The following is a 14,853-nucleotide window of genomic DNA, read 5'->3' on the forward strand; positions in this document are numbered from 1 at the left end:
ACGAATAGAAGAATTTGTTGCTTTTAAGGGTGCTTATGAAATTGAATCTTAGTTTTTAAAGTATGAAGCTTTTGATGATGATGTTTATAGAACTGAAATTTTCTCCATCCTTAAATATTGATAAGATAATTACAAATACAATTCCGATATTGATGCATTTATTTAGAGAGTCTCCGCTGTCCAAGAAGAGATTAATGTTTTGCAGAAGTCTATGGTAGAAGGAATTGATGAAACTATGAGCTCATTGGATGAAAAAGATGACGAGGAGAGCGAAGAACAAAAGGAGGAAGAGCGGATTAGCTACCCGTGCCCACCTTCTAATGAGAGTAACTCTTCAACTCATACATTGTTTAATGTCCCTTCGTTCTTACCAAAGGATGAATGCTATGATCCAGTTGATTCGTTTATAATATCCCTTTTTGATGATGCTTGCTATGCTTGTGCCATGATGCCAATATGAATTATGCTTATGGATATGAACTTGCTATTGTTCCTTATGTTAAACATGAAATTGTGGCTATTGCACCCACACATGATAGTCGTATTATCTTTTTGAATTCTCCAAACTACACTATATCGGAGAAGTTTGCTCCTATTAAGGATTATATTGATGGGTTGCCTTTTACCGTTGATGACTTTGATGAATATGATATGCATGTGCTTCCTGCTCCTACTTACAATTATTATGAGAGAGGAACCACATCTCCACCTCTCTATGTTTCCAACACAATAAAAATTGCAAGAAACTACTTATGCTATGTATTGGCCTTTACTTTATGTGCATGAATTGTTCTTGTATGACATGCCGATGCATAGGAAGAGAGTTGGGCTTCGTCATTTCTTGTTATATGTTGCTTTGTGCTCACTACTAAATTCCAAATCATTTCTAATTCAAATGGGATTTGATATACTTTGGGATCCGGGTGGATCCATTACTTGAGCACTTTATGCCTAGCTTAATGGCTTTAAAGAAAGCGCTGCCAGGGGGGACAACCCGGAAGTTTTAGATAGTCATTTATTTATGTTGAGTGCTTTTATAAAGTTTTAAAAAAATATAGAGGGGAACTTAAAACTTCACAAAAAGAAAAGTGAAAGTGAGAAGGACGAGCACCGTGGAAGCGGGAGCATGCCTTGAACTTTGTTCATACCCTTGGAAACTTTGTGAATCTTGAATTACAGAAACTTTTCAACAAAAATAATTATCCTGTTGTACAATCCCATTGTATTATAAAAATAATGTGCCAAGATTTTCCTTTAGGATGGGTAGATTGCTTGTTGGTTTGTGCGGTGCAAAGCAAAAACTTTGGCTGTAGTGTGTGATTTTACATTTTTTACTAGAAGGTAAAAAGGTTCTGAAACATTTTGCACTATCTTTCTAGACAAAAATTTTATGCTTTCCTAAATTTTTCAGAATTTTTAGAGTTATAGAAGTATGGTGTATGTTCAAATCTTTACAGACTGTCCTGTTTTCAAAGATTGCTATTATAGCTTCATTATTTGCGTATGTTTGAATTATTGTTGAAGCCTCCTTGACTCGGGGCCATAGAATTGTGATAGCATACAGTGGGTAATGTTTTTTTATAATTATAGAATAATGTTTTAGCAGTACATGATGGGATTTTCATTGTCATTTTCACTAACCTCGCCACTAAAAGTTTCGTTTAAGTTTTGTGTGGATGAAGTGTTCGAAGATCGAGGAGGTCTCGATATGAGGAGAAGGAGGAGAGGCAAGAGCTCAAGCTTGGGGATGTCCAAGGCAACCCAAGTAAATATTCAAGAAGACTCAAGCGTCTAAGCTTGGGGATGCTCCGGAAGGCATCCCATCTTTCTTCAACAAGCATCAGTATGTTTTCGGATTCGTTTCGTTCATGTGATATGTGCAAATCTTGGAGCGTCTTTTGCATTTAGTTTTCACTTTTGTTTTATGCACCATGATGGTATGAGATAGTCCATGGTTCATTTATAGAATGCTCATTGCAGTTCACTTATATCTTTTGAGTATGGCTTTATAGAATGCTTCGTGTGCTTCACTTATATCATTTGAAGTGTGGATTGCCTGCTTCTCTTCACATAGAAACCTGATGTTCGTAGAATTCTCTTTTGCTTCACTTATATTTGTTAGAACATGATCTTTTGTAGAAAGAATTCAACTCTCATGCTTCACTTATATCTATTTAGAGAGTCAAATGGAATTGGTCAATTGCATGGCTAGTCACAAAATCCTACATAAAACTTGTGGATCACTGAATATGATATGTTTGATTCCTTGCAATAGTTTTGTGATATAGAGATGGAATATGTGGGAGGTACTAGTAAATGGTTGTGGTTAGTAAGAATATTGGTGTTAAGGTTTGTGATTCCCGAAGCATGCACGTATAGTCTCTCGTTATGATATGAAAGTTGGAGCGCAATTCATCCTTGATTGTCTTCCTTATGAGTGGCGACCGGGGAGGAGCGATGGTCTTTTCGTACCAATCTATCCTCCTAGGGGCATGTGTAGTAGTACTTTGCTTCGAGGGCTAATAAACTTTTGCAATAAGTATATGAGTTCTTTATGACTAATGTGAGTCCATGGATTATACACACTCTTACCTTTCCGCAGTTTGCTAGCCTCTACGGTACCGTGCATTTCCCTTTCTCACCTTGAGAGTCGGTGCAAACTTCGCAGGTGCATCCAAACCCTGTGATATGATACGGTCTATCACACATGAGCCTTATTATATCTTCCTCAAAATAGCCACCATACCTACCTATTATGGCTTTTCAATGGTCATTCCGAGATATATTGCCATGCAACTTCCACCGCTTCCGTTTGATGACTTGAGCATTCATTGTCATATTGCTTTGCATGATCAGATAGCTGACATAGTAGTTGTGGATCAGCCACCATTCATCATTTTTCATACATGTTACGCTAGATCATTGCATATACTGGTACATGCCAGAGGCATTCATATAGAGTCATATTTTGTTATAGGTATCGAGTTGCAATTTTTATTCCTTTTGAGTTATAAGTAAATATAAGTGTGATGATCATCATTATTCATCTTTAGAACAGTGCCCCAGTGAGGAAAGGGTGACAGAGACTATGATTCCCCTACAAGTCGGTTTGAGACTCCGGACAGTGAGAGAAGAAAAAATGTAGGGGAACGCAGTAATTTCAAAATTTTCCTACGATCACGCTAGATCTATCTAGGTGATGAATAGCAACAAGAGGGGAGAGTGTTGTCTACGTACACTCGTAGACCGAAACCGGAAACGTTATGACAACGCAGTTGATGTAGTCGTACGTCTTCACGATCCGACCGGTCCTAGCACCAAAGGTACGACACCTCCACGATCTGCACACATTCAGCTCGGTGACGTCCCACGAACTCTAGATCTAGCTGAGGTCGAGGGAGAGTTTCATCAGCACGACATCGTGATGACGATGATGATGAAGTTTCCGACGCAGGGCTTCACCTAAGCATTACAACGATATGACCGAGGTGGAAATCTATGGAGGGGGGCATTGCACACGGCTAAACAATCAACTTGTGTGTCTATGGGGTGCCCCCCTCCCCCGTATATAAATGAGTGGAGGAGAGGGCCGACCGGCCTCCTATGGCGCGCCCCAATGGGGGATTCCTACTCCTACTAGGAGTAGGTTTCCCCTCTTTCCTAGTCCAACTAGGAGGGGAAAGGAAGGGGAAGAGGAGAAGAAGGAAAGGGGGGCCGGGCCCCCACCCAATTCGGATTGGGCTTCGGGGGGGGGGAACGCCTCTCCTCTTGGCCGCCTCCTCTCTCTTCCACTAAAGCCCATGTAGGCCCATTAAGCCCCCGGGGGGTTCGAGTAACATCTCGGTACTCCCGTAAATGTCTGAACTCATCCGAAACCATTCCGGTGTCCAAACATAACCTTCCAATATATCAATCTTCATGTCTCAACCATTTTGAGACTCCTCGTCATGTCCGTGATCACATCCGGGACTCTAAACTACCTTTGGTACATCAAAACACATAAACTCATAATACTGATCGTCATCGAACGTTAAGCGTGCGGACCCTACGGGTTCGAGAACTATGTAGACATGACCGAGACTCACTTTCGGACAATAACCAATAGCGGAACCTGGATGCTCATATTGGTTACTACATATTCTACGAAGATCTTTATTGATCAAACCGCATAACAACATACGTTCTTCCCTTTGTCACCGGTATGTTACTTGCCCGAGATTCGATCATCGGTATCTCAATACCTAGTTCAATCTCGTTACCGGCAAGTCTCTTTACTTGTTCCGTAATGCATCATCGCACAATTAAATCATTAGTCACATTGCTTGCAAGGCTTATGGTGATGTGCATTACCGAGAGGGCCCAGAGATACCTCTCCGAAACACGGAGTGACAAATCCTAATCTTGATATATGCCAACCCAACAAACACCATCGGAGACACCTGTAGAGCACCTTATAATCACCCAATTACGTTGTGACGTTTGATAGCACACTAAGTGTTCCTCCGGTATTCGGGAGTTGCATAATCTCATAGTCATAGTGTTGGGGATATAACTACTGAGTATAAACCGCCCAGGAGGGGCCGGGTTATGCTCATCCGTATTGAAGCCCATGAGACAAGGAGTATGGCACTTTACTATAGAGACTTAGAGGCCGCAAGCCCAAGGGCGGATTAGGGCCCATAGACATACACTACAAGAAATATGTCAACTTGTGACCACCACTATTGGTCACTGAAAGGTCATGGTTTTTCATTTGCGACCTTTTTGTGACCAAAAACAGAAGGTCAAAAGCTGGCGGTCGTAAACTGACTATAGCGACCTTTCTTCTGGAATGGTCGTAGACGTTTATGACCAAAATATGTCCACTGTGGCGTTTTGGTCACTAGCAACCTCCCCAGGCCACGTAGGCATCCAGCGTGGCAAGCTGATATGGCACAAGATTCAGCCCGGTCCAATTCGATTTTCTACATGGGCCTAGCCCAACAATTCGGCCTTTCTATATTTTTTTCCTGTGCTTTTATTAGCTACATGGGCCTGTCCCAAGAATTCGGCCTTTTTATTTTCTAGGCCATGGCCTTTTTTATTTTATTTTTTCCAAAAGATGAGCCCACTAGTGAGATGGGACCCAGTTGTCAGGTTCTAACAAGTGGGTCCCAGTTGTTACTATTATATTCTTCAGATCTCAATTTTCCAGTAAATAAAAAAAATATTTAAATCCGAACAGAGAGAAAACAAAATGCTTCAAACAAAGCACAACTAATCAGGAAAAATATGGTACACATCACGAATACAATCAGAAAGAGCCAAACTTGGCACATTATTATAATCAAACTTGTTCATCCTGGTAACACAGCAAGGATGGTTCATCCTGGTAACACATTATTACAGAAAAATATGGTTCACATCAGGTAACACAACTATCACAGTATAACTAGCTCCAATGCTTCTCCCAACTTGTTCATCCTGGACCTCATGACAAAACATGAATGAAGGCCAGCATCTGCAAGTTATCAAGAAAAATGGTTATAACAAGCAAAATGCAACATTTTTACCATTTAAGCATAGAAGAACAGGGTCAACAACATTTCGATCTTTGAAAATGAACCAGAATTTCAATCTTTGAATAGCAAAAAATTGATATAGTAGATCATTTGTAGTTTAAAACAACCCCTAAGGAGTTCAGGTTGCCGGCGGCGCCCGACGTCAACAGCTCGTTCACTGCCTTCGCCGCTGCGTCGCTCAGCCGGCCTTCCAAGGGAGTAGCATGGTGCATCGTGGTGCCTTCATCTGGAGTCGCAAGTCAAAGTTGTGGGCTGCTGCTTTGCTTCCCCATATAGCACACCAGGTTCTCCTAAGATAGCGAACTGAAAACACAAAACATGATTAGGGAGTTGGTTCATAAGAAAAGGAATTCATGCACGAATGGCATATACAACTAAAAAACAATCAGGCATCACATATTATTAGAATTTCATATTAGATGGCTGCACGGTAAGTGTTTCTTCATATAAAATAACTAGAATTAGCACCCAACAGGATCCATTCCATGCACAGGATCCTTTGTATGTGGTTGCCATTTTTGTTGCTTTATCACATATTCTGGCAGTAAAGAAAAGCACTTCATTGTCTGAGGCATTAAGATCATTAACCAAACAACTCAGATCAGGTCAAATCATCAAACCAACTCAGAAGAGGGCAAGATCATCAATTCGGGATTGTAGACATGAACATCTCTAGAGAGCACATGTACAGAATTAAATGTTGGTGAAATGATCATTCGATGGTACACTACAAGAATCAAACAACACGCTGTATTTTAGTTGAGCTATATGGTGAATAGTTCATCAACTAGGCTGGGGCGAACAAGCATAAATGCACATATGGTGGGGCATAATAACAGGGCAGTACAGATCGGTATTTGAGCAAAGGTGTGTCACAAAATAACAACCAATAAACAAAGGGTAGCACACAAATTTTGCTGCATCATACGTTCTGAAAATGTGATATGTCATTTACTGCTGTGCAAGGGAGCAAAACCAACATGTAGAGAAGGGACTTGATCTGGTTGTCCCAGCTCACCATTCCCGTTGCCATACATCAAACATCTAGCTCCCCTTGGAACAGGTTCAGAAATCAGATGGTTCTTTGATCAGCTACCATGGAGGGATAAGTATGTGCCATGAGATCGACGAGGAATAACCAGGGAAGGAGTTACCTTTGCGAAGCATGAATGGACAGAGAGCAGTGCACGCCATCACAAAGGGCTTGAGCACGGCGCTGCGTGGGTTCTTCACCTTCTTCAAGATCCACAGCACCACCTTCTCCCTGCCAATCAGCACCCGCGGACAGAACAGAACATTCATGGCATAGTTCAGGTGTTCGGTAGCAAAACATAACATGATATCTCTACTATCTAAAAGAAACGTAGCGTTCCGTTTCCCCTCTTACGTTCGTCAAGCCTCCCCGCACCGATTTTTTTCCTCCCGTTCCGACCCACCTATCGTCCCACTCGATTTTCTTTCCCCCCTACCGGTTTTCTCCCTCACAGTTTTCTCCCTCCTCTGGCCTGCATCTCACGCCGGCGTCCAGCGCCACTGATGCCGATCTCCAGCCTTTGTCCGGTAACCCCTCCCGTGCGCCCTATCTCTCTTCTTCTCCCTTCTCCCTTCCCGACCTCTCTCTCAAAAATCTTGCCTCAGGCCCATGGATCCCGATGTGGAGCTCCACTACGGCCCGATCTGACGTGGGAGCGGCCAGATCCGTGCGTCTCCGCCTCGCTCCGCGCGCCTCCATGGTCTACCGTCTTCTCGAGCGCCGGTGCCGCGCTCAGCCGCCGCCATCCCATGCCATGGTTGCCTCCCTCCAGAACGACCTGCCATGGCCGCCTCCCTGCCTCTCCCGCAAGTGGGCCTCTGCACGACCAGATCCGTTCCTCTGCGCCTCGCTCCGCGCGCCATGATGGTCCTCCGTCTTCCCGAGCGCCGGCGCCGTGCGCAGCCGCCGCCGCCCCATGCCATGGTCGCCTTCCTCCAGAACACCGTGCCATGGCCGCCTCCCTGCCTCTCCCGCAAGTGGGCCTCTGCGCCCCCGGCCTAGCAGATTAATGGAGGGCGCTGCCGACGTCGGGACATGCCTCGGTTCACCTGCTTCCTGATGTCCAATTATTTTTTGTTGTTGCTATATTCAACCTCATCTCTGAAAGCCTACACCTTCCTGTGCTGTTGCTATATTCACGAGTTTGACAGGAGAAGGGACTGGAGGCATACAGTAGGCAGAACAGTGGAACAAAACTCAGCTTCAATTAATCGACATGGTACCTTGCTCTCACCTTTTCTCCATATCTGTACAATACATCTATCTACTTTACCTGCCGCTCACGCCCAGAACAGATGCATCAGTTAGCCTTCAATCTTCTTGTTTTTGGGGAGATCTATGATCTTATTTGGATGGCTATGTAGGTGTTCGCAAATGGAAAGTCGTTCCTGCTGCTACAGTTCATTGGTTCAAGTCCGACACTGAGCTCACAATGGACGTTGAGTTGGTGGACACAATGGACAATAAGCCCATGAAGCTCCAGAAGTCCAGATTTGGATACGGTATTTCCCTTTCTATCTAAAATCTACCATAGAAATTTGTACTAGCTGCATATACATCAAAAGAGGTGGCACACTTGAAACTACTTCAGGAACAGTTTAGTTGTCAAAGGCAAATAACCATTTTTAGTGGTCGTTACATTAAACCTAGGACGAGATGCATATAGAGTTCTGTTATGGCTACTACGATACAGATGTCAACGCAAAGTATTTCCTCTTTTCTATGAAAAGGTTTACATTATAAGGATAATCGAGTATAATAATATGGATGAAAATATTGCTCTCCTGCTAGGTCTTAGAAGTTAGAATCCACAAAGTTAGGTTAATTATAGTAATTATGACCCCACTTATGCCTTCTCTTTACGCATTAAGATGTGTCGCTCCTTTAAAAAAATAAGATATTGATTCTTGTGTTTTGAAGTCTTGGATGTGACTAATTGTATGACATGCCGATATCTGGCGAGCCTGGTGTGTTCTGTTTTCTCACACCCGCCGCCGTCGCACAAGGTGATTGTTGGACGTGAGCGAGCTTCAGGAGCACTTCCTACAGGTTGTCGGCCGTTCACAAGTACTTCCTTTCAAGCCGAATGGGCTCTTTAGTAAGATGCATCATCTTTTTTGAATGGAACAAGATTGACCATATTGTTTGAAGTGAAAAAGATTCATTATGATCTACCCATTACTTGATTTGAAGTTTTCAACTGCTAGATGTAGGAGGAGGCAGTAGTGGCTGGAATCTTGGTGCTAAATGACACATACTGTCCTCACCCGATTTCTAAGAGGAAAAAAAACCCAAAGAACAAATACTCATTCAAACATTTTTTGATTCAGTGCTCCATGAGCATTTTATCTATCATTTGTTTTAAAATTTTGAGTTTTCAGGTCTAAAATGGTTCATCCCCTTTTGTGGTTGCAGTTTTACTGATCTGGACACACCACCTTCTCAGGTCTAAAATTTTGAGTTTTCAGGTCTAAAATGTAACTGATGTAAAGATTTGTCCATCCCTTGGTTAGTCTTTTGATCTACTGGTATTTTATGAGGCTTGGCTTTTTGAAATAAAAAATTTGCTTAGATTTTGACCTTTGTTGTATGCGTGATGGCAGACAGAATCCGACTTTTTTTCCAGCTGGTGCACTGAGGGAGGCGTTTGATGTAGCAACTGTAAGTATCGAACCTAATGAACTTCCTTTTAATTATTTTTGTGTGGTTTCACCTGTTACACGCTCTGTTAATTTCTTAGATTTATACAAGTTTGTTATTGAACAAGAACATCTCATGATGGTTGTCTTATTGTCTGTAGGCCTTTAAAAAACAATGCCATGATTGATTCATTCCCCACTGGTATATTCAAAGTTCTAGGTCTATACATCAATACATGTATATTGCTTCTAAAGATCTTGCAAATTTGGAAGCTAAAATTAGATAAAATGATATAAGTTTTTAGGTTAATTCTAATGTAATGCAATTTCAACTTCCTCTGGACTCTTGAAAGTAACTATTTTGTTTGCCTGCAGTATGTTCGTCCAGCAGAGGATGCTCTTCAGTGGAAAATTCTGAAACCTTATTCAGCTTTGATGTATAGCTGGCACAGTTTGTTAATAATCTCTATGAACATTTGTACAAATGGTGATAAAAAAGTTCTTTTATAACCATGGAATCATGACATGGAATGTATTATTAATGTGTATACCTTCAATGTGGATTATCGAAGACTACTTTCGTTTCATATTCATGCAAAAAACTTCTCCGGGAATGTTGAAATTTTGCTTGTACTGTCTTTTCCTGGAGTCATTGAAATATCCCCTTGCACAGAAATTTGTTTTCTACTGAATTTTTGTCAAGATACTCTGGTACTAACATTTAACTATTTTGTAGGAATGAAGAGCTCAAGGGAGCAAAAGGAACAAGGAGAAAGGAGCGCTCAAGAGAAGTGAACTCAAAGTCCAAGATGCAATCTTCACATAGCTCACAAATATTAACCAGTAAACACTACTTGATTCGTGATGGCATTGGACCAGACACACAACATCCAGTTCTATAATAAGTATATTCGTGATTGCATTGGACCAGACACATGGAGATGCTCCTTTTCGCCGAGGAGTGTAGCTTGTAATCGAAGTTGGCGCTACAAAGCTTGTTCTCAAAACCGACAACCAACTTATGGCGCAGGTTATTAACTCAGATGTTATCGACCGATCCAGGTTTGGTCCTCTTGTCTAGGAGATAAAGAAGATGATGTGAGGCATCGACAAGTTCTGAGTGGCTTGGGCCAGGAGAATAGCAAACAAAGCTGCTCAGATCTTAGCTAGGGAGGGTTGCCTTTTAATGCAAAACTTGGTTTAGTGTTTCTACAGATTGTATTCAAGATGTTGTACTGGCAGATAATGCCATGAACTAAATAATAACAAGGCATCAATTTCCTTTAAAAAGTATGTTATCTTATAGCAGGTGCATCGTATCAAAGATACATATTTCATGCAATTAATGTTGAACCACTAGAATACTTATGTTCCCGTTGCAACGCACGGGCAATTTCCTAGTATACTAAACAACTTGAACTGGTAATACACAACTAAATTGGCTATTAAGCAAGTTCAGGTTTCTTATCCAAATAAGGATGAGAAATCTGCTCCTAAAATAACAATGCTATGTGCAGACTTGGAGAATGACATGAAAGGCTATTTACTACTCCATAAGTACACAAGTAGTATTTGCATCAGTACAGCTACACTAGCACATATTAGCAAATTATAGGCAAGTTTGTGGTTTCAAAAAAAAAAGTCTGCAACAGATATATTTTCGGGCAATACATGTTCACAGGGACCATAGCACCTACGCAGCAATGATTTCTTTTCCGATTTTGCTGCTGCGCTTCATCCTTTTCAAATTCTGGGCACCCTGAGCCAAAGAAACAACTGGTATAAGAATATGCATTAAGACGCGAAAGATAACTGTACTTTTTTGTGTGAGAAAAGATAACTAGAGTTAGCTAGCAAGCATCAAATTTTGTTCAAGTTAGTCTCGTCAATATATGTCCTTGTGCAATGCACAATGAACATGAAAATTAGCATCAGAGCTAAGTCAGAGACAACTAAAACATGACATTCTTTCGCAGAGTACAACATGAACGCATACTGCATACGCACTTCTGCAGAAGCTAGAGACAACCAACGTTTTACACAGTATAAATAAATGAGTTCCCACCTCAGCATTACATCAAAGTTTTACACAGTATAAATAAATGAGTTCCCACCTCAGCATTACATCAAACACGTGGTACACACAACATTCATCTATGCTTAACACAACCAATTAAGTAACTATGCTTTTAAATAAGCTACTTCTTTTTCGGAGCACACATGAGCACCCTGTGTGTGTGATTAGCTCTCGGGGGTTAAATAGTACATGCTCGATTGCAGAGACCAGACATCCATTACATGTAAGGCAATAGCAGGTATATACTGATCTGCCATGAGAGGTTCAATCTATGCACCTCGTGGTCAAATATCAACAGTGCATGATACACATTATAAACTCTAAAGTTGTGCTAAAACTGGACGTATAAACTCAAATAGAGTCCATTGATTAGTGATTATTGTATGAAAGTTCCTGCCTAAGCCCTGCATAGCCACATAGGCAGATCAATGATGATATAAATTACAGAGGAAAATAGAGCATCTTGTTCGGTGGTAAGGCAGTAAACAAGGCGGGGAAGGCAGAGGAGGGAGCAGGGGAACGACCTTCTGTGGCGCATCGTCATGGTCGGGCTGGACGACGCCGTCATGGTCGAGCTCGAGGTTGGACTTGACATCTCCTCGTCAAGCTCGTCGGGCTCGGGGGTGGGGTCACGCATGTCATGGTCGTCTTCCTCCTCGTCCTTGTCATCGATGTCGTCCATGGAGGTCGCCTTCCGGTTCAAATCCAACCCAAAAAAGGGGATCAGACAAGGAAGTAGAGAGAGGATCGGGGCCGAGGAAGGGGAAGGGGAAGTCGAGTGGGAGAAGGGGTACCTTGAGGACGTCGGCCATGGTGTGCCTAGCAGGGCGTGGATCCAGCTCAACGACGGCGCGGATCTGGAAGGCCCTCGGTGGCCGTGGCGGATCTGGCCGTGGACGGACCTCGTCGGCTCGATCTGGCAACATGGGAGAGATGGAGAGGTATGGCTGCATCTTGTCAGTGGTCGGAGACCTGCGCGGAGAACGCGGAGGCGAGGACGGAGGCGGCGGTGGCGATGAGGTGGTCACGGAGTGGGTGGTCGATGGGGAAGGCGATGAGCGAGGCGATGAGGAGCAGGCGCGCGGGCGTGAACGGCGGGAGGAGCGCCTTGAGGTGGGAGGGGAGGGGAGGTCGCGGCGGCCGTCGTAGGGTGCGGTGGCGGCGACAGTCCAATGGGGGGAGAGGGAAGAGGGGTTAGGGTTTGGGATGCAGGTCGTGAGGGGAGGAGTGGTGTGCGGGGGAGAGGGGGAGAGGGGGAGGAGTGGTGTGCGGTGGGTGAGTGGTGGCATTCGGTCACTGACAGGTGGGCCCGCGAGGAACTAGTCCCACATGACAGTGTCCTTAACAGCATGTGGTGTAGGTGAAGGGAGCTGCTTCCGGCTGGGTGTGGGTGGGGAGAGGGTGAGGGGTGTGGGCCATTGGATCTGGCAGTATCCGACGGTCTCTACTGTTTGATCCGCGTGACATGCTCATAGACCAATCAGAACGAAGTGCAGACTTTGATGACGTTATGACCATCTAAAATGATCGTAATCAATTTTCCATTTTTTGAATGCCCAAAACGAGTTTATTGTGTGAAGGATGTACCATATATTAGTTGCAAAATTGGATCAAATCAATTTTATAAAATATTAGAACATATTTAATGCACAATTAACCAAATAGTTGGGTGTCAAAAATTTCGACCCACCTCTGGTGAAAAACACAAATTTCCGCTGATTCAGCTGGAAGCGGGTCAAATTTGAACTGCAGCTGCCTCGTAATTTGCTCTTTATTTTTTTTCAAAAATCATTTCTAGATACATAAGTATCTATTTAATCAGAGAAACATCGAAAGTTTTCCAATATTCAACCCCTAGCTAGGAACGATCAAGCCCGCCGTTTTGACCGCATTTTGAAACAGGCATAAAAAATTCATAAAAAAACAAAAAATTGGGAAACCTTCTCATTGTGTCATTATATGTGACCAAGTTTTCAGGAAAAATAATAAACTTGTAATACGGCAATTATTTTAAAAAAGTGTTCTAAAAAATGAGCTATCATGCGTGAAGATTCATGGCTTTCAAGCCAAATGATTGATCTTATGGCCACATTCATGGAATAGTTTGTTCAAATGATCTCATATCGTGCACAAGAGTGCATCTTGGAATTCCAAACAATGTTGCCTAAGGAACTTTTCATTTTCTTTGGACGAAAAATTCATTTTCCATTTTTTCGAGTGCCCAAAATGAGTTTTTTTGTGAAGGACCTACCATATATTTGTTGCAAAATTGGACCTAATCAATTTTATAAAATACTAGGCCATATATAATGCACAATTGACAAAATGGTTGGGTGCCAAAAGTTTTGATCCACCTCTGGTGAAAAAGACAAATTCCCGTTGATTTAGTTGGAAGCGGATCAAATTTGAACTGTAGCTACCTCGTAGTTTGCTCTTTATTTTTTCCAAAAATCATTTCTAGGTACATAAGTATCTATTTCATCAGAGAAACACAAAAAAAATTCCAAGATTCAACCACTAGCTAGGAACGGTCATTCCCGCCATTTTGACCGCATTTTGAAACGGGCATAAAAAATTCAAAAAAAATCAAAAAATTGGGAAACCTTCGCATTGTGTCATTATATGTGGCCAAGTTCCTAGGAAAAATAATAAACTTGTAATACTGCAATTATTTTTAAAAAGTGTTCTAAAAAACGAGCTATCATGTGTGGAGATCAATGGCTTTCAAGCCAAATGATCAATCTTATGGCCGCATTCATGGCATAGCCTGTTAAATGATCTCATATTGTGCACAAGGGTGCATATTGAAATGGCAAACAATGTTGCCTAAGGAAGTTTTCTTTTTCTTTGAACGAAAGAACCATTTTCCATTTTTTGAGTGCCCGAAAGGAGGTTTTCTTGTGAAGGACTTCCCAAATAATTGTTGCAAAATTAGACCAAATCATTTTTCTAAAATACTAGGCCATATTTAATGCACAATTGACCAAATGGTTGGGTGTCAAAAGTTTTTATCCACCTCTGGTGAAAAAGACAAATTCCCGTCGATTCAGTTGGAAGCGGGTCAAATTTGAACTGCAGCTGCCTCGTAGTTTGCTCTTTATTTTTTCCAAAAATCATTTCTAGGTACATAAGTATCTATTTAATTAGAGAAACACCAAAAAATTCCAAGATTCAACCACTAGCTAGGAACGGTCATTCCCGCCGTTTTGACCGCATTTTGAAACGGGCATAAAAAATAAAAAAAATAAAAAAATTGGAAAACCTTCGCATTGTGTAATTATATGTGACCAAGTTTCCAGGAAAAATAATAAACATGTAATACAGTAATTATTTTAAAAAAGTGCTCTCAGAAATGAGCTATCAAGTGTGAAGATTCATGGCTTTCAAGCCAAATGATCAATCTTATGGCCACATTCATGGCATAGTTTGTTCAAATGATATAATATTGTGCACAAGGGTGCATCTTGGAATTCCAAACAATGTTGCCTAAGGGAGTTTTCATTTTTTTTGCACGGAAAATTCATTTTCCATTTTCCGAGTGCC

At 42.0% G+C, this 14,853-nt stretch overlaps 2 protein-coding genes and 1 long non-coding RNA gene across 28 annotated transcripts; 1 reads left to right on the forward strand and 2 right to left on the reverse strand.

Annotated features, from left to right (window-relative positions):
- Positions 1-5,288: 5,288 nt before the first annotated feature.
- On the reverse strand, positions 5,289-6,705 carry LOC123156594 (uncharacterized). Of its 2 annotated transcripts, XR_006478237.1 has the most exons (3): positions 6,542-6,690; positions 5,669-5,864; positions 5,289-5,500 (listed from the first exon to the last, which is right to left on the reverse strand). It is a non-coding gene; the product is annotated as an uncharacterized lncRNA (long non-coding RNA). The 2 variants fall into 2 exon arrangements; XR_006478236.1 differs by having other exon boundaries at positions 5,289-5,864; positions 6,542-6,705.
- A 522-nt stretch (positions 6,706-7,227) lies between these two features.
- LOC123156590 (uncharacterized) lies at positions 7,228-10,060 on the forward strand. 24 transcript variants are annotated; one of them, XR_006478234.1, is made up of 7 exons: positions 7,228-7,813; positions 7,959-8,096; positions 9,010-9,102; positions 9,198-9,255; positions 9,395-9,435; positions 9,609-9,720; positions 9,970-10,060. XR_006478234.1 is itself a non-coding variant. In XM_044574742.1 (5 exons), the coding sequence occupies exons 1-4, from the start codon at positions 7,630-7,632 to the stop codon at positions 9,243-9,245; spliced, it is 495 nt and encodes a 164-aa protein (XP_044430677.1). In that variant the 5' UTR covers positions 7,246-7,629; the 3' UTR covers positions 9,246-9,255; positions 9,609-9,724. The 24 variants fall into 24 exon arrangements, 2 of the variants coding, with proteins under 2 accessions (XP_044430677.1, XP_044430676.1); XR_006478229.1 differs by having other exon boundaries at positions 7,232-7,813; positions 7,959-8,661; XR_006478220.1 differs by having other exon boundaries at positions 7,241-7,813; positions 7,959-8,643.
- LOC123156593 (uncharacterized) lies at positions 10,026-12,543 on the reverse strand. 2 transcript variants are annotated; one of them, XM_044574745.1, is made up of 4 exons: positions 12,105-12,543; positions 11,835-12,001; positions 10,931-10,992; positions 10,026-10,310 (listed from the first exon to the last, which is right to left on the reverse strand). In XM_044574745.1, the coding sequence occupies exons 1-3, from the start codon at positions 12,261-12,263 to the stop codon at positions 10,977-10,979; spliced, it is 342 nt and encodes a 113-aa protein (XP_044430680.1). In that variant the 5' UTR covers positions 12,264-12,543; the 3' UTR covers positions 10,026-10,310; positions 10,931-10,976. The 2 variants fall into 2 exon arrangements, with proteins under 2 accessions (XP_044430680.1, XP_044430679.1); XM_044574744.1 differs by lacking the exon at positions 10,026-10,310 and having other exon boundaries at positions 10,551-10,992.
- Between the last annotated feature and the right edge of the window lie 2,310 nt (positions 12,544-14,853).

The sequence above is a fragment of the Triticum aestivum genome, chromosome 7B, assembly GCF_018294505.1.
Source record: "Triticum aestivum cultivar Chinese Spring chromosome 7B, IWGSC CS RefSeq v2.1, whole genome shotgun sequence".
Taxonomy (NCBI): Eukaryota; Viridiplantae; Streptophyta; class Magnoliopsida; order Poales; family Poaceae; genus Triticum; species Triticum aestivum.

What these genes read in the sequence shown, in the direction of transcription:
- LOC123156593 (XM_044574745.1), bottom strand. Translation starts at nt 12,263, where the DNA reads ATGCAGCCATACCTCTCCATCTCTCCCATGTTGCCAGATCGAGCCGAC. An exon ending in CCATGGCCGACGTCCTCAAG is followed by an intron (nt 12,002 to 12,104) that starts GTACCCCTTCTC and finishes TTGAACCGGAAG; the next exon opens with GCGACCTCCATGGACGACAT.
- LOC123156590 (XM_044574742.1), top strand. Translation starts at nt 7,630, where the DNA reads ATGCCTCGGTTCACCTGCTTCCTGATGTCCAATTATTTTTTGTTGTTG. An exon ending in AGCTTCAATTAATCGACATG is followed by an intron (nt 7,814 to 7,958) that starts GTACCTTGCTCT and finishes ATGGCTATGTAG; the next exon opens with GTGTTCGCAAATGGAAAGTC. An exon ending in TTCAGGAGCACTTCCTACAG is followed by an intron (nt 8,644 to 9,201) that starts GTTGTCGGCCGT and finishes GATGGCAGACAG; the next exon opens with AATCCGACTTTTTTTCCAGC.